This window comes from Natator depressus, chromosome 10 (assembly GCF_965152275.1).
Source record: "Natator depressus isolate rNatDep1 chromosome 10, rNatDep2.hap1, whole genome shotgun sequence".
NCBI lineage: Eukaryota > Metazoa > Chordata > Testudines > Cheloniidae > Natator > Natator depressus.
This window is the reverse complement of record NC_134243.1, coordinates 4660900-4686379: the sequence shown is the minus strand read 5'-3', so window position 1 is coordinate 4686379 and position 25480 is coordinate 4660900. Positions and strand designations below refer to the sequence as shown.

Genomic DNA, 25480 nt, shown 5'->3' with positions numbered 1-25480 from the left:
GCGGGAGCGGTGGCAGGTGATTAACAGGAGTTGGGGTCAGGTAGAAAAAGACAATCTGTGGGGTGGACAATTCAGGGGGAGGGGGCACATGAACCACCGTACACTTGTCCAGAGAGTCCTGTTTGGTTGGCTGGTGCTTCTGGCCCATGCAGTGGAATCAGGGCGAGCAGCTGAGTCCAGAGGCAGATGTTAGACAGCCAGCAAAGATGGTGGAGTGGGGGGGGTGAAGATCGTAGTGTGGGGATTGGGAGGACACAGATGGATCGGGGGGCAGCTCCGTGCCACATCCCCTGTGTCCCTACAAACACAGTTAAGACACAGTCAAGGCCTCCCCCCACACGAGAGCACAGTTCGAAAGTTACTCAGTCTTAGGCCCCCTCCACGATGATTTGTAGATTCCCCGGGTGGTGTTCCTCCGGTGGATGGCTTTTTCTCTGTCTGTTCCGAGCTTTCTTTTTTGCATTCCAGAAATGCCGGAGCAAGTGATAAGAGTCCTCTCGACAGGAGACGGGTCCGCAGACAAACAGCAAGCGGCTGCGTCTGGGGGCTGGGTCCTTCCACTCCCCCCCTCTGGGGAAGCGGGCCGGCAGGCCCCCCCCTCTCTTGGGGATGGGGGGGTTCAGCTGGAGCGGCAGCAGCGTCCGAGGGCGGGCGGGGGAGCTAACAGCCAGCCGGCAGCCAGCCAGCACTCTAGCAACAGCAGAGAAAGAAAAAAAAAACAACAAAAAGAAAAGAAAGGGGGGAGAGCGTCTGGCCCAGTCGGGGGGGGAAGCTGAAAGCACGGGCAAAAAGCAAGGAAAGCCCAGGCCAGAGGGCAGCAGCAGGAGAGCAGGCTAAGTAGGTCCTTTTTCCCTGGGTAAGGTAACAGGGAAGGTTCCAGAACTATCAGGAACCTTCTGGAGACAATTAAGACAGACTGATTAGAACACCTGCAGCCAATCAAGAAGCTGCTAGAATCAATTAAGGCAGGCTAATCAGGGCACCTGGGTTTTAAAAAGGAGCTCACTTCAGTTTGTGGTGTGTGCGAGGAGCTGGGAGCAAGAGGCACGAGGAGCTGAGAGTGAGAGTGAGAGTGAGAGTGAGAGTGAGAGTGAGAGTGAGAGTGAGAATGTGGACTGTTGGAGGACTGAGGTGTACAAGCATTATCAGACACCAGGAGGAAGGTCCTATGCTGAGGATAAAGGTGTTGGGAGGAGGCCATGGGGAAGTAGCCCAGGGAGTTGTAGCTGTCGCACAGCTGTTCCAGGAGGCACTCTAGACAGCTGCATTCCACAGGGCCCTGGGCTGGAACCCAGAGTAGAGGGCAGGCCCGGGTTCCCCCCAAACCTCCCAATTCCTGGTCAGACACAGGAGAAGTCGACCTGGACTGTGAATTCAGAAAAACGGCCAAGCTGAGGGCTGCCGTGAAGCTCCAAGGTGAGCAAATCTGCCAATAAGCGCAAGACCCACCAAGGCAGAGCAGGAACTTTGTCACACCATGTAATTATAAAATAAATCAACTGGAATATAAATATTGTACTTACACTTCAGTGTATAGTCTATAGTGCAGTATAAACAAGTCACTGTATGAAATTTGTTTGTACTGACTTCGCTAGTGCTTTTTATGTAGACTATTATAAAACTAGGCAAATATCTAGATGAGTTGATGTACCCCCTGGAAGACCTCTATATGTACCCCTGGTTGAGAACCACTGGTCTATTGTGTTTTATAGTTTAGAATTACAGGGATTTTCCCCAAAAAGGAGTGATTATCCTCTTTGGCTAGAAAAAACAGAACTTCAGTGGGCCAGCAGTCACAGAAGATAATTTCTGGCTAGACAGAATTCTGTTTTTACTGCATTGTGATCACTACTCTCCCATGCTATACAAGATCACAGATCATATCTACTGCAATAAATCAAGAATTATGGTTTTAGAATTTCTTTCCTATGGGGTATATTGTAATAAAAACATGTTTGCAGCTTAGATTAAACAACTGTTTATTCCTTTGAGCATTTTTCAAAATTTATTATAAACTGAATGAAAATTGTTTCCCTCTCTACTTAAGGGGCTTAATTTAACAGAAAGTGCATCTAGATGGCAGACAGATTTTTTTCCTAAAATGACCCCTAAATCAGCTTTTCTAAGTAGAATAATATAAAACAGAAAGATCAAGATGATATAGGCCCATTTGTAAAGTTCAGTAATAAACCTGTTTCTCTTTTACCAATCTAAATACATTTAACAAAATACAAGTATTGATTCAAACATCTTTTTTATAATAATGTCGTTTCAACGCAGTACAACCTTTTTAAATCTTCCAGCTGTTAAAAAGCCAAACAATGTTATTTTCTTCCTTTTCCTGACAAGCTCTGACTAGCCTCTACAGGATCTGCTAGTTTGCATGAAAGCAAATTCACTCTCAATCCGGTTCTCAAACTGGGTGACAAAACCAACTGTAAAAATAAAGAATTGTATTTTTTCTGCAAAACATTTCAAAACTTCTTGTTTTCAAAGTTATATACAATATCTCACGTCTAAATGAAGCATCTTGCTTATATGCCTATAAATATCAAAGATAAATGCTTCCATTTTATGGGAACCAGAGACTGCGTGGGCTAAGGAGGGGTATATGTTATAAAGAGTTGTGTTTAAGGAATGTTAAAGAAAAGTTTGAAGCCAGATTACAGTAGCTCTATAAGAGGCAATTTTATAAAAAAGGGAGTACCGTACAGTTCACAGTAAAGCATATGATTTAAAAAAATCAGGAATGTTGCATCAAAGCAGCAAATGTTTTAACAATTCACTTCTCCGGCCGCGTGGGTCTGTATTACTGTTGCCATTCCCAAGATAGCTAGAGACTCTAGATGCTAGAGACTCTAGATGCTATCATATTCCCTTCCCCAAAGGCAAAGCCATATTGTTGTTGTTTTAAAAAAAGTTTTAATTTACATAATTAAATATGAAAGGTAATATTTACGCAATCCTAGACACTGTACGATATAATCAAACATGTAACTTGGTCAAACATACACATGCTTGAGCTTATGCACGAGTAGTCCTAATTAAGTCAATGGTACTAAAATGTTTACAGTTAAGCACATGCATAACTCTTTACAAGACCAGGGCCCTAGTCAGTAACGGCCAGATCCTGCAGGCCTCACTCAGATTTTGCCTGAGTAAGGCCTACAGAAATAGCCATCCTGCTCTCAAAACCCAATAGTGAGGACATTTATTTTCTTGTAATAATTAAAACAATTATGTGCATATAAATTCATACACCGTTTAACGGTCAACAAGTACACTAGGTGACTGTCTTATAACTGTTTTTCATCATTTTATTTTAATTTTAAAAAAATCCTCTCTCTAACTGACACTAACAATTGGTTTACTTGTTTAGTGAAAACACTACATACTTACTTTAAAATAAATTTTGCTTCGTTCCAGAAGAAGGTGCCATTTTAATGCTGTCTTCTGCTCTTCTGTCAGAGTGAGGAACTCATGGACCTATTGAAATGATCAAACACACTTATTTCTGAAACACATAAAAATATACATGTGAGTGAAAATCACTTTCAGAAGATATTAGAATGACCACAAACCTAATGCCCTCAAAGGAAAATGTAAAACTCATTTCTTCAGTCTAATGTTCCAACAATCATACCTCACCAAAAAAAATGAGCAAACAGAAACGCTTCCCACCGACTGGCGGATGGAACGAGAGATAAGCTGTTCATTTTAATAAACTTGTAAAGCTATCAAATATCACAGAGATGCATGTTTTATAAATACGCAGATATATTGACTAGAATAAACTGCTTAGTGTTCAGGGAGGCAGATTAATGGAAATATCAATTATGTCTCCAGGAAAGTGTAATTTTTAAAATGAAAAAATAGGGATTTTCTGTTGAATCTCTTTTAATCAAAGTAAGGTTTTAAGAGAATGGGCACCGTTATAAATTCTTAAATAAATTTAAACATGATTCCTTCTTTCTAGACACTTGTTAGTTCCTAGTCTTTGACAGGTGCAGTAGCTATACAGTAGAATCTCAGAGTTATGAACCAGAGTTAAAACTGACCATTCAACCACACACATTATTTGGAATCAGAAGTACACAATCAGGCAGCAACAGAGATTTACAAAAAAAAAAAACTAATACAGTACAGCACTGTGTTAAATGTAAACTATTAAAAAATAAAGGGAAAGCAGCATTTTTCTTCTGCATAGTAAAGTTTCAAAGCTGTTTAAATCAATTTCAGTGATAAATGTTTGAAAGAACCATCGTAACGTTTTGTTCAGTTACAAACCTTTCCTGAGGTGTTCGTAACTCCGAGGTTCTACTGTGTAAGGAGTACAAACATAATATAGCAATAGTAGTAATTTTTGGCTTGCTTCACACAGCTGGAACTTCACACTATTAGATCAGATCAAGCAGGGGAAACTGATTTCTATTATTTACCGTGCAGCTTAATGTTTCCTCAGCTACAACATCTGAGAGGTAACATGAACGTAGAGTGCCTGTGTGATCTGTAAGATCAACTAGTAAATCAAAACTGGTAAAAACAGACTTAGCATCTGAAGAGTTGTCACTGCAGAAAGTGCATGTGTTTGACATTTCATTGACCACATAGTGGCACCCTGAACTGCAAGGAACAGGAAAAGACAAAGTATCAACTACAACAGGTATACAGTTATTTATTGTCAATCTGAAATTGTTCCCTAGACCACCTGACCTTCCTCCAAGCCCACCCCTCCAATGGACTCTTCCTTCCAGCCAGAGTCCTTCATCTTTTACACTCATATAGAGACAAACTGGCCCTTACTCTCCTCTCTCCCCCCAAAGGCCAGAGAGGGCAGGCCCTATCTCTAATAATCTCTGACAAACTACTACCTCTGAAACCCTCCATTCTAACGAGACGAGATCCTGCCCCCCCCCCCCCGCAGAGCAGTTTCATTTTACTTTCCTGGAACTAGGCTAAACATTGTTTGATCTCAGTTGTGTTGGGGTAAAGGAGAGGAGGGCAAAGGTTTTTTTATATAAATTTAAAATATAAACAGTTGCTTACCACCTGTTTCGTATAATTTTAGATGAATCTGTATCAATGTTCAATGTAGAAATATAAGCGTAAATAATGCCATAGACTGGTTCAGGCTTTCCCTCATTCTGCAAAGCTTTTACCTTTAACTGCTCCACAGTATAAATGTCAACTATAGTCTGCACTAAAGTGGAAAGGAAAATGTTAAATATGTCCAAGAAAACACCACTAAATAATAAAAAAAAAAAGGATTAAGTTCAAAAAGGAATATTGGGCCTGATCTAAAGCACATCTGAAATCAACAGAAAGACTCCCATTGACCTTAAGGGTTTTGGATCAAGCTCATAATTAATATAAAAAAAAGTGAGACATTCAATAAAGAAAATACCTAAGAAGTAAGAGCTCCAACCCAGAGATGATAAGTTTTACTCTAAAACATTTTCAAATAAAAATTTGTCCTGTTTTAATTGATTGTGAGCTTCCTTTTCTAAATAAATTAATAAATAGGTATTTTATATGCAATAGTTTGCCCTTTCTTTTTCTTATTTATTCAGATTTATTCCGTTTAGGTCTCTTGCCCCAAGGCCAGTGCATTTCCAAGAATAGTACCGTCAAACTGTTTGCGGGTAGGCATAGCCAACCACATTTGAGGTACACAACATTGTCAGACAATTTGTAAAACAGCTCAGTAATGGTCAGGTCCTGAAAGTCTTAAACAGGCGAAATTTTCCATTGAAGTCAGTGAGTTTTATCGCTATAAAAAAGCTTCAGGAACAGGCCCAAAAAGCAAATGACAGTACTACACAACCGAGTTACATTAAATCAAAGGAATATCTGGAGGAATGCTTACAATTTATGGATTCTTTTAACTGAGCCTCAGTTATATCATCCAAAGCTCCCGTTGCTGCACTCTCTTTTATGAAGTTGAAAAGAATATTCGCTTCTGGTGTGTCTTGAAAATATAAAATAAAAATTAGCTATGAATAAATATCCCCTGCAAAAAATGACAAGCAAAATGTCTGAATTTTGAAATTATTGCTATTTTTATTCTGGTAGCAGCAAGGCCACATCAGTCTGCAGTGAGCAGAGCAATGCTTTTCTCTTTCATTCTCCAACCATTAATACATATATGGGATGCACAAAGGAAGCGTAGATGGAAATGCAGCAGAGAAACCAGAAATTATTGTTCACTCGGCTCCTGATTGCCCCTTCCTGCAAGAGGGGAAAAATACTCTTAAAAATATGAGCAAAATGCTGCAGTACCAATGCCATATTATCTCACTAACACAAGGACAAAGGCCTAGGAGGAGTGGGAGGGCCACTTAGGCCAGGGAGTCAAAGTAAAACAGGCCCAACCCTTCCACTCAGATCTGCCCAACAGAGATTCCCCTGTGCACCATCCAGGCACCCCACTTTTCCCTGGCATCAGGAGCAGCTCCAAAGTTGTACTGCCATTCTCTCTCCTGCCATAGCTACACCTCTTTATGGAGTTCCTGTCACAGTGAAGGAACTAAGCATCTATATATGTGCCAAATGTCCAGAGACTGTGGGGCACATTCAAAAGGAAGTAAACTGTGTTTAGCAGCTCTTGTCTGACTTTGTCCTCTCTCCACTCCCCAAAATCTAGAGTCCCCAACATATGATGTTCACACAAGGGTCTTCCATGGACTCGAGTGAACTAACTGGGAGCCCTGCTGCTGATCTGACGTTCTCCTGCACAGACACTGACTCAGCTCAGATCTTCACACGTTCACTCCTTCCACCCCACCCACACAATGGAATGAGAACATCTGGCCCTCAGAAACGATGCAACTGTTAATTTTACAAAACAAGCGCAATGTTATTTACAGGAGATACAAAGCCTTAGAGAATGCTTCCAACTGGTGAAGATGACTCACTGTGTGGGCAGCTAGTGTTAGATCAGGCCATTCTTTTCTTAGTTAAAATTAAATTTTCATATGTCTCTGCAAACAGACAAATTATGAATACGCTGGGCCAAATTCTGCACTCATATGCTCACATTCATTGCTCACTGAAATCAGAGATGCATGTGAGAATCTGAGGGCTGAATTTGACCCATGAACTCTACCTATTATCCTAAAAGTTATTTTTACTGGGTTTGCATTTCGTACCCAATAGAGGAAGAAAAAAAATATTCATGTCACAATGCTTAATAGGAGACTCAGCTAAGTTTTAACTACTGATTGGACAGTTTTGCTAAATACTACAATACTAGGTGTTCTAGAAAAACCATCAATAGGTGAGAGAGACAGAAATTAGCGATTGTATGTGGTGACATTTTTCTTTAGCTAAACCTTCAAAATTTGTTTTAAATTCTCATGCAAGCTAAATTTGAACCAAAAAGTTAACACTTTCTCTTGAAGTATTTATCTACAATATGTGGGCTTTAAAAATCTCTTACCTGGATTAGTTGTAAAAATGGTTTTTGATATAACAGTTGCAGTCATGAAGTTCCTAAATTTGTCAAAATTTATTCTCAGCTCTGATGCAAATATTACTGGGCACAAAAACATAATTCTTTGTTATTTTAAATAAGTATCACACTAAAGATAAAAAACAGCAGCAGAAATCTTTCACAAAAACATAGAAAAGGGATACCTGTTTCTCGTGGCATCCAACTCTGCGCAAGCTGGATAGATTCATTATCCCAACTAAATAAAAAAAACCTCTGTTTATTTAATAGCGAAAGCATTGGGAACATGGGTGACAAAACATGAAAAATAGTAGGTGTAAGCCTTTATGCCATTAAGGAGCATTTATTCCCCTCATCCTTCCCCAAAATATTAAACAAAGATCTAATTATAGGTTAAAATGGTCAGAATGACCCCAATCCGGCCTTTAATTGTGCATGAACACTTCTGTGTGCATACCATTATTTGTATATGCAAACTACTGGGCTTATACAACCTGTATTTGTATGCTATGTGCACAAGCACAAATGCTTTTGGGTGTACAAATTATATCACCTGTATACCCAAATGGTTATGCAAACACAACTACGGGCACATTTTGAAAATGTAGCCCACCAAATAACTACAAAACTTTCCTATGTTATCTCTGTTTGTTTTCATTTTAATCCCATTTTACCCTAACTCTACTTCCCATTATTAACTCTGCTTTAGTCTTTTATCATCTTTTATATTCCCTTTTTAACTGTTTGGTTTGTGGAGGGAATGCACTGCACTTACAGCTATTTTTAAATGGCAAGTGCTGCATTAATGCATATCTAATAGTATGTTTACTTGATATTTGCTAGGAGATTTAATTATAAAACAGAGTACCTGTGAATGTGATGATAGGCACGTATAAGTACATTCATGCAAAGGTAGACCTATGTTTGGGGGCAAACAGTACATCTCTTTGCATAAATAAAATGTCTATTGGTCTGATTGGCAACAGTTTCTTTATTATTCCATATCACTGATGACCTTTCATAATTTATTTGTAGCTCAGTTTAACTCTGACACTCTTGAGCTGTAAGTTTGTCAGTAACTTCTAGAAATAGAAAACCTATCCAAGGTCACGATCAGATATCCTTTATATGTAATATTGTTTAATGGATACTGCTGCCATGTAATAAATACTGCTGCCTCATCAGAGTGGCCACCCAATTAATAATGTATTTCAATTAACTAACTACAAGATTATGGCAGTATTTGCTACATTCAATTTATTCTCTCTGTATCTGCCCGGGCTTTAATTTGTGTATTTGAATAATGATTTAGTACATAATTTACCAAATCATTGCAAAGGACAACTCTGTTTCATCATACAGCTTTACTTCACACCTCTGACCTTTCCTTTTGTCTGAAGTGGTAAAGTACTTTGGCTCCCCAACCTTGAAAAGAAAAATATTACTATTCACCTAAAATATATAGAAGAATTAAAAAGAATCAAGCTAGAAAGGAAGAGTCAAAATGATTAAAATATATAAAAAATGACAACAGGCAAGAATACAGAATGAGTTTGCATCCCTGACTGTCTTAGCTAATAGCCACTGATGGCCTACCCTCCGTGAACTTATCTAATTCTTTTTTGAACCCAGTTATAGTTTGGCCTTCACAACATCCCCTGGCAACAAGTTTCACAGGTTAACTGTGTGTTCTGTGAAGAAGCAGAGTTTGACAGTGTTGTCTTTAACCCCCAGAGAAAACCCCCAGTTTTATTTCATAAAAACTGAATGAGTTATATATGTGAAGGTATCCATGGACACTCTGGTTTACTTTGAAAAAAATGTTGATTTCCAGATATGCATATCTTTATGCATGTGCTGAGATGATCCCAAAACAGTGTGTGATTTGGAAGGTTTCCATTCTCATAAATCTCCACTGAAATCACCTATACAAAACCTACTTACTGAAAGTACCAGGATTTGGCCTAGCGTATACACTTGAATGTATTTCAGAAAAGCAGGATTGGTGTTCATAGACAGACCATCAGTACAGTAGTTGCAATAAATTTCTGAACATATCTGGGGCTCTTTTGTGATCTCAAATATGCAGGTGTACCTTGTGTTCTCAAACCTCTTGATATTATATTTGCAACGTAGATCTTTTAAGCGACAGTATGTGCTGGTGTGTGCCTGCAATTAGAGCTTTACACAACCCAAAGAAGTCCTAGCATCCCAAAACTTAAATATTACATTTATTAACTAATTTTACAATCTAATTTTTACTTTATAAAAGTGGACTTGTATGTATGATATGAACACTGAAATAAGTTATCCCCTTGTATTTTTGTATCAGATAAAGCAACATATTATATACATCAATCCTTATGTTTCATTTTCTTATGAATATTAAAAAATAATGTCACTTGTTACCCTTACTTTGTATTAACTCAATCCATATGATTGCAGACCAAGACAAAAGAAAATAATTGCTTCAGGCAGCCATGACCCTGTAAATCTAAATCTACACTGACATCAATCAGGGCTTCAGCAGAGAAAAAAAAAAAACCCTCTTCATTTTATTGTAGCACTTCTAACTTACCGACTTCACTGCGGCAAGCACATTAATGATTCTTCCATCAAGGCTCTGCCCATTTGCAACAATGTCACCCAGAGAATAGTAATCGTGAGGATCCTTTACAGGTAGATGCAACAGGGAAAGCAGCTTGGTGTCCACTTCATAGCAGCAACAAATTTTGACCACTGAATGAGTCTCACTGAGCAATAATTTGTAGCAGCTAAATTGAATACAAAAAAAAAGCGTTTCACACATCACCAGTACACTATCCTGTGAAAAGTTACATCAGTTCATAGCGAACTATGTCAGCTGATTTTTTTTGATAGGATTATTACTGAGGATGATAAAAGGTTAGGAAATGCAAATTGTTACATCTTGATAACAACTTGTCAGTTCTTCGTCCTCAGCAAAAACGACATGATTATGTTACGCTTCATAGATATTTACTACCAAGAAGTCAACATGCATTATTAACAGTGTAAAACATAAATCCAGCATTCTTTCAGCACTTCACAAGTAGTTTTTATTTTGTGATATATACTCCATGTAATGAAACATTTAAGAAGTGCTTTACAAAGTGTTAAATTACATACTGTTAGGGTAGCAGCTCAGTGACAATGTCTATAGTACTTAGATTGTAAACTTTTTGGGACAAATACCAGTAATACAACTACTGCTCACACACACACACACACACACACACACACACACACACACCCACCCACCCACACACACACCCCATTAGCCAGGATAAAGGAGTTCCCTCTCCACAGATTCAAACGCCTGATGAATATATGAGAAAAGGAAAAGATCCTTGCTTTTCCTTCTCAAACAAATAACCCTCAATCGATATCCCATGCTGGAATTTGGGTAGATAAGGTTTGATTCAGTTGTTCAACATCTGTGACAAACTCAGCTCTGAGTTAGGACTTAAAGGGCTAGTTAATCTCATTGTGCCATCTCAAAATTTCAGATACCTTTCACAAAGTTAACTGAAACCAAAATAATGGTGACACCGGGTAAACTATTTTTAAAAAATAATGCTATATTGTACTAAACTGTCTTCCAGCTAAAGACATGCAAATGGATTCTGACAGGATTAAACATCTTTCCATAAAATTATTCAGTGTTTAATTAAACACAATGAGGCACAGTCATCCTTGGAATAAATTCAATTAACTTCAACATACTTTACTGCAGGCATAATGTAAGTCAGGCTTAGCTACTGAGGATCTTTACTATATTACTACAAAAGCCAAAGGTCCACATCATGACTAAATATATTTTTCTTGTAAGTCTGTTTGGCAGAATATAGAACTATATATTGTTCAGGACACACAAGTGAATGAGGATAGACACGTGGATACATTTTAAACTGCAGGCCACAACTTTATTAAAATGTAACATCACTATCTGCCCCATTTCCCCATAACAGGCATTTGAAGTGGGTCCAGTGTGGGTTTTATAGGGCAATTACTATAAAGCTCACAACTCTCAGGGTATACTTTTCACTGCCTACCCCAAGGATTCAACTTGCTCTTCTGAATCCTCTCACCTTTCCCCCTGCAAAGAGGATAGAGGGTCCCAAAGAGGGACCCCATTCTGCAGGGACTTCAGGTCTCCCTTTTTTCCCCACAGACCTAGGATCCACCAGCGAAATCCTACATCTCTGATATTTTGGTTGCTGGCCGTTTGGCCTTTTATCCACACTGGACACTGGCCATAAATTGTGATGACGAACATTCATAAAGTTCCTCACATGAAATTCCTAAATTCAACACCTATTTAACATAATTGTGTCTCCTGGACAATATGAGGAAGGAAGGGACCAAAAGAAAAAAAGAAAAAAAAAACAAAACAACCAGGCCACAGCCAATGTGTCCCTGATGGAAAAAATTCCTTCCTGATCACTTAAACAGGTGATCGGTTAGACCCAGAGCAACCTAAAAACATAGTTCCTATACAACATAACAACAGGGAGAGGGGGTGGGTTCAGCTAAAAATAGACAAGAGGCTTGTAAAGCGCCTAGGCCATGGTTTAAGTAAATGACTGGGGGAAGCAATAGCCAATCTCTCTAGCTGGCCGACGGGCAGCAGAGCACTCAGTACCCCAGTACACACCCACTTTTGACAAAGTTGTCCAGCTCCTTACAGGTCCAATCAAGTATCCCAGCCATTAAATCGGTGGTGGTAGGGTATGGAGGAAAGCATGGATGCATGAAATTAATCTTGCAATTTTCCAAGGGAAATTGCCTTATAATAACTGTGTAGTCTGACAATTATAGACAATATTAATCATGATCATTCCACAAAAGAAGCTGGAAGTCTACTTTAAATTTACCTAGGAGTTGTGGGATTGAATTTTTCTTCCTTTTCTAGCTCCTTTGTTTGCACTAAAGGATTTTCAATTGTCACTGAAATGAAATATAACATTGAAAAGTAATATTATTTTAAAAGGAAGAGTACAGATAAATGTATCTGGGCAATTGTTTATTTGTTCTAGGTTAGATTGCAAAAATTGACAGTTATTACAAATATTTTAAAAGTGCTTTAAGAGTGAAATTCTCACCTGTGCAGAGGGGTCACACAAGGACAATATACCATGTCTCACTTAAGCCCTCAAAATATAGCTTATGTGGAACTAAAGTGGTGCACAGTCCTTGTGCAGGCTTTTTTTCACCCTGTAGGCCTGATCCAAAGACCACTGACGACAATGGGACTCTTTCTACTGATTTCAAGAGACGTTGGCACAGGACAAATAAATCAGGAGCTGTAGGGATTTTTTTAGCGGATTGTGTGGGGGATTTTTTTGGTGGAGGGGAAGGGTTGTGTCTAATCATTTAAAAAATTATAACTGACATAAAGTAGTAAGTAAAAATGCTAAGTTATCTTAACACACTATTCACTTTTAATGATTAATAATAGAGCACAATATTGAAATGTGGATCCATTAACTATGGATGGGTTCTGAGTGGCAATATTCAGTGTTTATATCTGTGGGAGGGGCGCTGTTGACAACTGTTGTAGCTTTGACCTTAAATTCTGAAAGGTTTACTCCTTCTTCCTCTATACTTATGTAACTGAACAATTTGTTTCCAATTAAATTGTTCTCATAATCATCAGATGAAAATATAGTAAAACCGCAAATGCATAACACTGATTTACAGGAAAAAATATTCAAACAGAAATATGTTAAGAGTAAACTCCAACTCACCACAGTCACCTACTCTAAAACTTTCTGAAAGTGACCTAACATACTCCTCTCTGCCCCAAGAATTTACATTTATAAAGTAAGCTGGTGAATCTCGAATGGTAAAACTGAAAGTGTATCTCTCGGATCCAATGTCTAAAAAGAGAAACAATGCTTTTAATGTCAAATATGCATCAAAACATGTCAATTTAATCTGATATTAGTATTATTATACTTGACCAGATTTTGCCATAACTTTAAATAAAAGTGTTAAATAAGTTAGTGTACAGAAATTTGGTAAATACCACTAGAGGTCAGTAGATTTTTTAATTATGAAATTTGGTGTTCATGAATGGGAGCTGTCTGGCACCAATAAATACTATGGTTCAAACAGATGCTGTGCAAGTCTCCCCACACTACTTTGGCAAAGCACTTGTCATCCAACTTTTAATGGAGTATTATATTCTGTAACATCACGTTTAGGAGTGTAATTCAGTAGATATGCACCAAAAATGTAATGTGTACATCAGAGAAAGATTTAAGGTCAACTATAAAAATATATAGCAGTGCAAAATGATAAAGCAACACTAAACAGAGAACATAGTGAGCTAACTTCTCTTTGGTATAGCTCCACAGCAGTCAACAGATAAGAGAATTTGGCTTACAGCAACCTCCCCAGGAGTAAAACTGGCATGAAGAAGTGTAGCTATGAGGCAAAAAAAACCTCATGGGTTGAGATCCTCACCTCTCCTCCAACCCCTTTACACTGCTCAAATGGGCTGGAGCACTGATTCCCCCAGGGCAGGCAATCAGGTGAACAGCCTTAAGGCTGCCTCTGGAGGACCTGTTCGCAAACCCTTGCGAAGACGACATGCCTGGGGACAGAAGGGACTCATTGCAGGACAGGGCCAAAGCTCTGCAGAGATTCCAGGCAGCAATGCAGCCCATAGGGTAGTCTGGAGAAGCCACCGTAACTTAGTTATACCAGGGGCCTCTCCAGCACTTGGAACAGTCCAGTATCAGGAGGGAGCAAAGATGACAAAAAGCCACCTTCGCTCCCTCTTCCTGCCGGGCTGCAATTTCTTTGCTGAATACAGAATCCCATCCCTGAAGCTGTCTTTGGATCATGCTGCACTGTAACATTTGTTATTTGTAAGTTTTCAATAAAAACTGTATGGTGATCCACACACAGCAAGAACAATTCTGATTACAATTACATGGACACATATCTTGGTATGTATTGTGAACCACTGAATTTAAAAGTTATGCAGATACTTTCCTAGAGAGGATTCTTCTCCTTGGGAGTGCCAGCAGCAGGACTGAGCATTGAATGTCAGGGAGAAATGCCTTCTCTCCCTGAAGGCATTTCCTAACAATATCTGTGCCATACCTGTTCTCTGGATAAACAGACAACCTCACTCTTCAGGGCTGTCAGTCTGGTACCTTTCAATTCCAATAAATTACATACAAAATACTGTTTTCATACAATTTAAAAAGTATGCAATCTATGAATCTGTGCCATTGAGATCCAAACAGCCCTATTTGCTTCACTCTTCAAAATACATCCTTGACGCTTCTATTAAGACAAAGAATTAACATAAAAAACAGCAACATTTCTGGAATGTTCTCAATTAGAAAGGAGCCAAAATTGGCATCATCCCCCCCATGCCCTGAGGTGGGGTTAGGAACTATGGATCTCAAGCACGTCTGCTTTGGGGTTTTGGAAAACAAAACTGATGAGACTTTTGCCAAATTAATGCTGTTCCTTCTGTCTCCGAAAAAATAAGCTTGATCTTTTCTATTTTTTTAACACAAAGAAAACTAAATATTTTTTTGTTTTACTCATACAAGCCAAAGTTACACCACATGAGAAACTGAAATTAAAAAAAGAACTCTACTTTTTCGGTCTGGAAAACCTTTGACATCTGTTTTCCCAATAACTACACCGATTATACTCTGAAAAACAAAAAACATTATAGAATACAAATATTAAACACAAATGCACATGATAAATTAGATTTCATGGACTTGTTATGCTCTGATGATAATAAACATACAGTATTATTGACTGATAACCATTTTAATGTATTTATTCCATGGTGCCATATCAACTAATGGCTTAAGCAGAAACATTCAGGTTTTATAAGAAAAAAAGTAGAAACTAGTACAAAATGGTAAAAGAGGCCGAAACGTTTGCCTGGGTAAAAAGCTGTGGAAAGAAAAAAGGTTACCTAAAAATGTCTATAATTTTGGCAGTCTTCCCCTCAGATAGGCAGGGATAGATGGACTATGTTGTGGGCATGGTACGTGGCTCCCCAAAATGTACTGGGCCAAGATCTGCTTAAATTCACAATGGAGAGAGACCCTTTTGCTTTCAGCCTCATTGTTATTATTTATATTACTGTAGCAGTCATTGACCAAGATCCCACTTGTGCTAGATGCTGTACAAACACAAAAAATGGTCCCTGCCCTAAAGCATTTACAATCCAAGTATAAAAAAAAGACAACAGATAGATACAGGCAAATGGGGAGTACAAGGAAAGAATCCACATTGGTCAGCATGGTAAGCCGTGGTATCAGCACACAAGCAGCCTAACCATGGTCAAGTTTTTTGTGGGCATCACAGAAAAGGAGGTTTTGGAAGCAGGATTATGAGGTAGCTTTGCAGATGGTTATGCAGAGTGCCTACCAAGGGAGAAAGACAGCATGGGAAAAAGCACAAAGGTGGTTGTTTGAAAAATTTAACAAGTGGGAAATGGAGCCTGGCATTGTGGGCTGACCGGAGCCAGGAGTCAGCATCTCAATAGTGGATGAGAGGTGGTAAATTGAAGAGGATAGGGTGTGAAGGGCCTAAAAAGCGAAGAACGTCAAGCTGCCTACCACTTCTGCAATCTTAGCATCACCAGTTTAGTTCCCACTAGTTGACACACTGCCACTAGATCTCTAGGACCATTCCAGTGGTCACAGAGCATGTATCATTTATATTTGCATTTTGGAATGGACAACATCTCTGCATAGCGCTTGCACTTAGATTCAATGGATGTTCTGCAATTTTGTTGTTCCAACAACAAATGGAATATACGACCCAGTTAATTGGCATTTGCAAATGTAACAATTTAGTGGTCAATATAGGTTGAATTCTGCACTAATTTACAACCTCATGCTAGTCACCTATTTTTCTGGAAGTACACAGTGTAAGTCTGCTCAGAACCTAAGCCCATGTTTATAGTTTACTTTCAATCACTAGGTGGAGCATGGTAACTGTCCTATCCTATAGTTATTTAAAGGATTTCATTAAAAGCATGTGTTTAATACAGTGTAAACTTCCTTGAGGTCTTCAGTGCTTTCTTTCATAAAGCGTTTTCTATCAATCCACATAACATAGTTTAGTTTTTTTAAGCCAGGCTGGATGGCAATTAAATGAGCTTGCAACACATCCTGTATGTCATTGCTGGTAATAGGGAGTTAGTTCTTGGAATCTGAACAAGTGATTTAATGTCTTCTTAAAAACTTTAACCTGAAGTATAATTTATTTCAGCCTTTCCTAACAAAATAAAATTACACTACAGTAAACTAAAAACTAATTTTAACTAATTAAAATACATACTCATTAGTTTAACATGTTAAACATGTATTGATAGATTTATTGTTTTTTAAATTATCCGCCCATCAAAAGCTAATTAGAGAGTCAGGTTTAATTTGTAGTAATCGGATGTTTCTCAGATGAAAACAATCTGCTGCGCTCAAAAATTACAATTTTGCTTTTAAAAGAGAATATATTTTAACTGAGCTGGTGGATCAATTTATTTGTGAGTGATGACAAATGACAAAGACTTGAATGCATTTTGCTGGGACAGGAAGAATTTATGAAAAGTTGAAAAATGTCAGCACAAAATACCGAGGTGTGTGTAAAAATATCTCATCTGGTTCAGTTCCTTTTGTGATTACCCAGCTTTCATTATTTAAAATAGACAAGAACACCGGACTAAATTGTCCTCTCCCATAGAAAAGCTGTGGCAACAGGAAAAGTACTTGGAAAATTCCATGTGTTTTCAACTCAGTTTCAATATAGCCCAGAATATTAAAATCTAAACTTGAAAAGCAAAGAATGAAAATTAAATATATGCATTGGGATTTCCTATTTTGATAATACAAAGTCAATGAGCTAAAATGCAAAAGACAGTTATGCTAGTGTATATTATAGGTCTAATCTTGCAAGCTTTACTCTCATAAATACAGTAGTCTTGGTCCTCACTCAAAGTGTTAACAGTTAAATGATAGAAAATATAATATAGATATATACATTAATAAATCTAAACACGGATCACAGAACTAACAAGCAGTACTAAATTTCACTGCTTAGTGAAATTGCTTTTTTTTGCACCTCATTCCCCTTCCTTTTTCTGTATGGTATCTTAATGTATTCTGAGGCTGAGTCCTTATCTTCTTATAATCTATTAAGTGTCTAGACCATTTTTTGTTTTAAATAATTAAGAAATAATAATAAACAAACCCATTGGGTATATAATCTTGAAATCTTTACTCCCACTGATGTCAGTGAGAGTTTTGTCTGAATAAATACGGACTTCAGAATTTGCCCAGTGGGACTACTTATTTGAGCAGACGTTGCAGGATCAGGCCCTGTGTCCATAACTTGTAGCCAGAGAATATCACACATCCCTGATGTGTTGTGACTGCACAGAGTTGACTCTGTATGTGTAATCACTAATTCACCATTCATTTAAAACGATACAAAGAGGTCTCCGATACTTCCAGATAATGAATTGCCCAGTCAATATCTATAGCTGTAGTACTCACACTACCGACAAGAACAGCAGCAATTTTCATTTTCCTGGTGTGTACACAAAGAAGGTATGGTACTTTATATCTAATAATTACACTGACGCTCTGAGTTTCTAAATACATGTCAATTACATAATTTTGCAGTAATATAATATAGTCAGATACAATTTCATTTGAGAACAAAAGTGCGACGTTGCTGAGACTTACAGGGCGAGCCAGATTTGGATGCAGATCTGAAAGCGCAACAAAGTTCTGGGTTGAAATGGAGTAGGCCATTCTTTATCTGTAATTTGAGAAAAACGAATTTAAATCTAAAAATCAAAACAAAATCACTTTGAACTATTCATACTGAAATTGTTAATAGAAGTAATTTTCTTTAAGAAATTTATTTTGACATGAAGTTTGGTAAACAGCACCTCTCTTCTGTAAAAGTTTTAAATGCATTTCAGGGCTTCTGAACTAACAGTTTTCTTACTGTCCATGTTTGTATACATAGTCATTAATTTCATTTTCCATCCACATTTCCCAGAGATATTTTGGGGTTTTAGTACTGAATGACTCTCTTAGGCCCTGACCTTGCAAATACCCACACTGCTTTTCCTACATAGGTAGTCCCATTGAACTTAATGGGATTGCTCACCGACATAAAGTTACTCAGATGTGTAAAGTGTTTCTAGAGTTGTGGCCTTAATTTGAAGTTATTATTAAATACATATTATTTTAAAAAAATGAAGGCCCTATTTCCTTGGGCTTATTCTGCAGCAGCATGTTGTACTTCTGGCAGTATGAAAAAGGATTTCTAAGGGATGTTCAGTGCTAGAACACACTTTTTTCTCATCCTCAATTTTTTATTTATTTATTTACTAGCGTTTTGAAATTAACAACAATGTAATTATTTTCAAGATTCAAATTTTGATTGTAAAGGGCCCACTCCTGGGAAATACTGAGCACCCAAGACTCCCAGTGCTGGGAGTGTGCCAGTGTTGGGCTCTAAAGGCTTTGTTAGCCTGCCTGAATGCCTTTTGTAATTTCAGTGTTTCAATTCCAGGGCAGCTCCCTGAGGCATTTATTGATACTTTGCAAAGCGGTATCAGATTCCCTCTTTTTATATAAAGAGCCATCAAGATGTCTAATACATAATAAGACATATTATATGTACAAATAATAGAATAATTGTCAGCATTTTTCAGAAGTCAGACCTGTAAAGTCTGGAGACATCATCCTTCTTACAACTCACAACAATTGATACTTTGTGAGAGCTTTTAGTTGTTTTATCCTGCACCACCACCATTATATCTTTCGTAGTCATTGGAAATCTCTCTTACTTTCCTTTTTCCAGATACTATATATTTATATATTACTTTTCCTTTGACAGCTCATATGAGTTTTTAAAGACATTTTGTTTGATAGTTAAGGTGAGACTGACTGCAGTAGGAGTTTTGCCTGGTCTTTTGTGGCAGGTCTTTGTCAACATCTAATTCACCTTACTTTCAGGATGTCAGACACTAAATTCACTGATTGTTTCTGTTCATTATAGAAGATTAGGTAAGCTTTCGAGAGCTCTTTGAAATGAGCAGTTAGTTTATTTCTCAAAAATGAAATAAAATTTCCCAAGGCAACTACTAAATATCATCATCATGACATCATATGAAAATTAACATGATAGGGATGCAAGTAGCACTATGAAGAGTAGCAGAGGGAGATAAATACAGTACTTCCTATATGGAAGCTCAGAACATCCGTACACATTTAAGGAATTTTAGGATTCTCAGATTATGGTTTAAGTAATTTTCGAGATCTTCATTTTCTCAATTGATTATGATCTCTTATGAGAATCACAACAGAAACCTGTAGTGATTCCAAGCTATCTCCGGTGTCTCTAGATAGTATGTTCAAAAATTACCACCGGAGGCTCTAGTTTAATAAGAGTAGTGTTAATGCTAAAGGATTTCACTACTATGTGGTCCACAATCACATCTTTCTTCAAACTCCAGAACATCTTATTTATACTTTTACCTTTTTAGTGACTAATCAAAAGGTAGAACTTGTAATTTGTTGTGGCTGATCCTATTAAAAGAAAAGTTTATAAAAACAAAAATAAAAATAAATCATGCTTAGATATTGCAATGATTTTACAAAGATGTACAGAAATAAATAAGTAGAAAAAGATAAAAAATAATTCCTATAAAATATCCACTCCTTTCCCCCCGTCTAATTCCACTGAAATGGAAGTTACATTTGTAACATCATTATCTTCTGCTTGTAGCTTTTGTTGTACTGAAAGTTTAATGTCCCCAACTACCAAAGCTATAATATGAGCACTGAAAGTAACATTCAGATTCGCAGCCATCTGGTTTGTATACCCATGAGGCTACTGCAGAAGTCCAGGAAAAGTAAATGAATGGTACTTCTCACCTTTGTTGTTTCCTTTTTCCTCCTTGTCACACCTACAGCAATTCTATCTGGATCTCTCAGAGGGGAAATAGTAGTATGAGTTTTGTGTTTTGTTTTTTAAAAAGATGGATCATAGATTCATCAGAATATCCTAACATGACATCCACTTATTCCATCGTCCTGTATTCCCTTCTCTTACCATGGATAGAAAATATATAATAAAATATAAACCATTCTAAAACCATAAACTAACAAAATACTTTATCATAAACTTGGCTTGACAAATGAATCAAAACTTGTCATCTCCCACTGTATTTTGTTTTTTATTCTTTATTACACCAAAGCTTACTTTGGGACAGACAATTTCTTGAAAATGTTAAATGAGTCATCCCTAGATCCCATAACAACATCTGGATTCTGGGACATTCTTGCCTGCTTATAAACTTTAGTCCATCAACTATTATTAAATGAATATCACAAGATCCTGAATGCTGTGATTAACAATGACAAGCTAATAGTATATTATTTATTTAATACAACCAGGAAGTGCTCATCTACATGAAATGGGATTCCTTCAGAGTGACTTCACAAATCATACAGCTTATGAAAAGAAAAAATGGCTCTAAAAAACAAGAGCAAGACATTTAAAGCAGAACAAAACTAGAAACAATTCATCTCTAGAACAATGTGCTTTAGTCCCACTGACTTCAACAAAACTTAAACATGTGCTTAAAAATTAAGCACACACTTAACTACTTTCCTGAATCAGGACCAGGTTCAAGGATGATGTTCCAATCACAGGGGCAATGGGACACGCAAATTTATGAAACAGTGATTTTAAGCAAAAAGGTGAATTCTCTATCCTCCTTCACAGAGGTCTGTTTTTCCTATAATGCTCCCAGATAAACTGCAGTAACATCAATGAGAGTAACTTTTGTGTGATGAAAAACAGATTTCCTCATTTTCTATGAAATACGTTATACAGAAGGTACTAAAGCAGACTGCGCATCAAAGAAAAATATCTGAAAAGCAAAGTAGAAAATCTTTAAAAGCATTTTAAAATGAAAATCTCATGGAAAGGTTTCAGAGATTTATTTTAGAACTACTGTTTACTATGGCCCAAATCCTTCTCCTATTCAATTAAATGGAAAAATTGATATTAACGTTAAATGGGAAGAGGATCATGCCCAAATATATCTCCAAGGCATCTATCAATGCTTTCCTCAAACACACTGTTAAATAATTTACCACACACTGAAACGGAATTCAGTAAAAAAGATGAACTCAAATGAGCTATGTATCAAATGGAAATTAAACAGGCTATTAAAGATTTAAAAGTAAAAAATGCTACTGGCTCAAACAGCTAAATTGTAACATTCAATACCATGAATCACTTGCCTTTTAATGAGAAATAGAGGGCCCAACCCTGAGGTACTGAACACTCTCAAGTCCTACTGAAGTCAATAGGAATTGAAGGTACTCAGGACCTTTTCAACTCCTCCCAGGACCAAGCCGTTACTGAACAGGGAGGATAAGGGCATTTTTCCACACAGGGTGATATAATTATGTTGGAAAAACTAAGCAGAAATCTTTGATGGGTCAAAAGTATCAACCCAGCTCCTTAATACATTTTATAGCACGCTCTTCTATACGTGTCTTGATAAAATGACACCTCGTTACCTCAAAGGGGAACCAAGGTCACTCTCTATGGCCAGTGGCGTAGGTATCAAGAAATAAGACAAGCCCCTTTTACTGAGAAGAGCAGACCCGCCCTCTGCCCTGTCTGTCACCGGTGGATGGGTATACCGGCAGTGACGTCCAGGACCTGCACGCGCTGGGTAACGGGAACCCGCGGAGGAGCAGCACTGGAGAGTCCCTCCCCCTCTTGGAATAGAAGAAGTGGACCGAGAACCCTCCGGTGGTGACGTCCCCAGGAAGAGGAGCAGGTAAGGTGACACACGGCTTCTTCTCTCGTCTCTTCACTTCGGGAAAGGTGGTATCCCTCGACGACGCACGGATGCTGCGAAGGCCTGAACCACGCACGCACAGTCACTGCGCCACTTGTCTGTGGTCCCAGCTCTTTTATGCAGTTTTTGGCGGGAAAACATGGTACGGTCCCAGAAAAGGCGGGAAACAGTCTGAGGTAAAATTGTTCTGGAGATTGCCCAGTGGCGGGAAAAACCAGTTTGATCAAGTTATAACTAGGCCAGGATGACAGGGCACAAAGGGAGTGGCGGGGGGGGGGGGTGTCACAAGATGGAGTTTACAAAATGGGGATTCAGACTCCATTTTGAACTGCTGCTATATCCTTACAAATTACATATTGGGTTTAACATACACATATTTTAATAAACTATAACAGTATAACAAATCACACCCAACAGTCTCACCCCTTATCCCTCAGTTATCCTTTACATATTTTATTATATTGATGTAACAGCATTGCAATAATATGGGGGTGGGTTGTTTAGTTTGGTTGTTGCACTTGTAAGAGCAGTTATGCAAGGTCTTGGCAACACTGCTGTATGGACCTGATCCGACACTATTCCAGATAGGTTCTTATACCGCGCTCGTCACCTTAGTATCTGAGCTCCTTCCAGTAATATGCTAACTAAGCAACATGACTACACATCTGATATATGTTGTTTGTCCTCTCGTCCTCTCCCTAGAGGGAGAAGCAAGTGCCGTGTCTTGTTTCAGTTGAGTTTTTAATTTCTGTTTGGTTGTTTTTTGTGTATATATAAAAATAGCCTACATGCCACCGTTACTCAATCTGAGGTGCCAATGAAGTCAAGAGGGGCTTTGCTGGAGTCCGAGTCGGGAGGACTGGGGCGGTAAGTGGTTATTGTTAGAGCCAGGCAAATCTGCGGATATTTGCGGTCCATTTTTGCGGATCAGATGCGGATACAAATTTTGTACCCGTGCAGGGCTCTAATTATTGTCACTAATTCAACATTTGCCAAGACGCCGTAAGGAGCAACGATTATTGGGGTGGTGACACCGGCTCAGCCAGTCCCAACACAACAGGGAGCTCTGCCTGCAAACCCACACCGACCTATGGCCCATCCTTACTGCCCTGCAGTGGCTGCCCTTGGGAGGACCAGAGGGTTGGGGCAGCAGGGGCGGGTGTCAATGGGGCCAAGGGTGGGAGGGCAGGGAGTGTGTGGGTGAAACAGAAGGGAGCCCCAGGGAGGGCTGGTGAGGTCCCTGGGGCAAGAGGAGGAGTACAGAGGTGGGGGGCCCCATGGGGTCCTGGAGAGGGGCGCCCGCAGGGTGGGGGCCCCCACCTCCATGCGCCCCCTGCACCCCAGCATGCCCCCTGCACCCAAGCCCTTGGGTGGTCCCCACCTCCATGCACCCCCTGCACCCCAGCATGCCCCCTGCACCCAAGCCCTTGGGTGGTCCCCACCTCCATGCACCCCCTGCACCCCAGCCCTTGGGAGGCCCCCACCTCATCATGCCCCCTGCACCCAAGCCCTTGGGAGGCCCCCACCTCCATGCACCCCCTGCACCCCAGCCCTTGGGAGGCCCCCACCTCCGGATGCCCCCTGCATGCCAGCCCTTGGGGGGCCCCCACCTCCACGTGCTCCCCGCACCCCAGTCCTTCGGTGGTCCCAACCTCCACACACCCCCTGCACCCAAGCCCTTGGGGAGCCCCCACTCTCCACGCACCCTCCCATCCCCCAGGCCTTGGGGAGCCCCACCTCCGCATGCCTCCCATCCCCCCATTCCTTGGGGGGCCCCCACCTCCGCGTTCTCCCCACACCCCAGCCCTTGGGTGGTCCCCCAAGGGCTGGGGGGGCGCAGAGGTGGGGGGACCCTGAGAGGGCTACAGAGGAAGGGGCGAAGGTCTCCAGGAGCCTTGGGGTTCTTAGGGGAGGGAACCCCCACCCCCCCAGGGCGGAAGCGGGGAGGGGGATCCGGCAGCTCACCAGCAGCGGCATCCCTCACCCGCCGCCTCTCTCCCTCGCGATCTGCACGCACTCTGAGTGGGAAAAAGCACCGGCCTGGAGGGCAAGTCGCTGAGTCTCTCAACCCCTGCGGCAAGGCTTGAAAGCCACCTGCACGTGCAGATGCAAGGCGCAGGCCTGAAGGCCCCATTCAGCAAAGCACATAAGCAGGGGCTTGACTATAAGTATGTTTGAATCCCGTTGCAATCCAAAGAGCTTGGCCACAGGAACAGAATGAAGCACATGCTTCAATTTAAATATGCATTTAATTCCAGTGAAATTAATGCGACTACTCATGTGCTTAGTTTTAAGGACGTGTTTAAATGCTTTGCAGAATCAGGGCATTAGTGCAGAGGTTACAAGACAGAAACTACCTAATGCTGAAGAAAAATGATCATTTGTCCAATGTTATCGCACCAGTCACCTTAAAGAGAAGCTGTTCTTGTTTTCCTACAAAAAGATCATTTGCTTTCTCTTCCCTAGTCAAGGTCTGTGCAAATATTCCTTCTCCTTCTTGGAGTTATTTTTAAAAAGTATTTGTATACAGTTATAACTGCAGTTTCAATTTGCTGTAGTCAGATTGTTCTGTCACCCCCAAAAGCCCTTTCCTCACATAGCCAGGATTTTTTTTTTGGCCATACAATATCTTCAGTTTAAAAAACAACAACAATATAAATAGTCTTCAGTTATACTAAAATTATGCATATATATTACTTCTACAAAAGCAAAATATTAAGGAATATAATTCATATTTTTGTCACTGGCTTGTTTTGGTGTGTTTTTAATTTAAATAAATGAATAATTGCGGAAAGCTACATCTTGGTAAACTAACACAGTCAGGCTCAACACAACACCATGACCACTCTTTCATGAGAATCATCCTGCTTCACTGCACATTACATTTGGTTCCAGAGATCAGCTTTTCAGAGAAGGACTGTACTGTCTTCATAATGAAGTCAGCATCTCTGATGTGCAAAGAAATGGTTTCTGCCTTTTCTGGTAACATTGCTGTGCAATAGTTTTGTCTTCTTAACAATAGCATTGACTTGTCAATACAGCCCTGATTAATATGAACAGAAATGAGGGCAACACATGACTAGTTCTTGCCACTTGATAAAGAAGTCAAGGGTGACTGAGCA

General features: G+C 39.4%; 1 protein-coding gene across 1 annotated transcript; it reads right to left on the bottom strand.

Annotated features, from left to right (window-relative positions):
• Window positions 1–2324: 2324 nt before the first annotated feature.
• On the bottom strand, window positions 2325–18273 carry MEIOB (meiosis specific with OB-fold). Its single transcript, XM_074964549.1, has 13 exons — window positions 18205–18273; window positions 15093–15150; window positions 13219–13350; window positions 12346–12418; window positions 10029–10224; window positions 8775–8875; window positions 7636–7688; window positions 7439–7534; window positions 5867–5968; window positions 5047–5200; window positions 4440–4623; window positions 3400–3486; window positions 2325–2435 (listed from the first exon to the last, which is right to left on the bottom strand). Exons 1-13 carry the CDS (start codon window positions 18271–18273, stop codon window positions 2325–2327), a joined length of 1416 nt encoding a protein of 471 aa, XP_074820650.1.
• Between the last annotated feature and the right edge of the window lie 7207 nt (window positions 18274–25480).

Coding starts and splice junctions, on each gene's coding strand:
- MEIOB (XM_074964549.1), bottom strand. CDS start 18,273: ATGGCCTACTCCATTTCAACCCAGAACTTTGTTGCGCTTTCAGATCTG. Junction 4,624..5,046: donor AAAATTATACGAAACAGGTG/GTAAGCAACTGT, acceptor TGTTCCTTGCAG/TTCAGGGTGCCACTATGTGG. Junction 3,487..4,439: donor AGGAAACATTAAGCTGCACG/GTAAATAATAGA, acceptor TCATTTCAATAG/GTCCATGAGTTCCTCACTCT.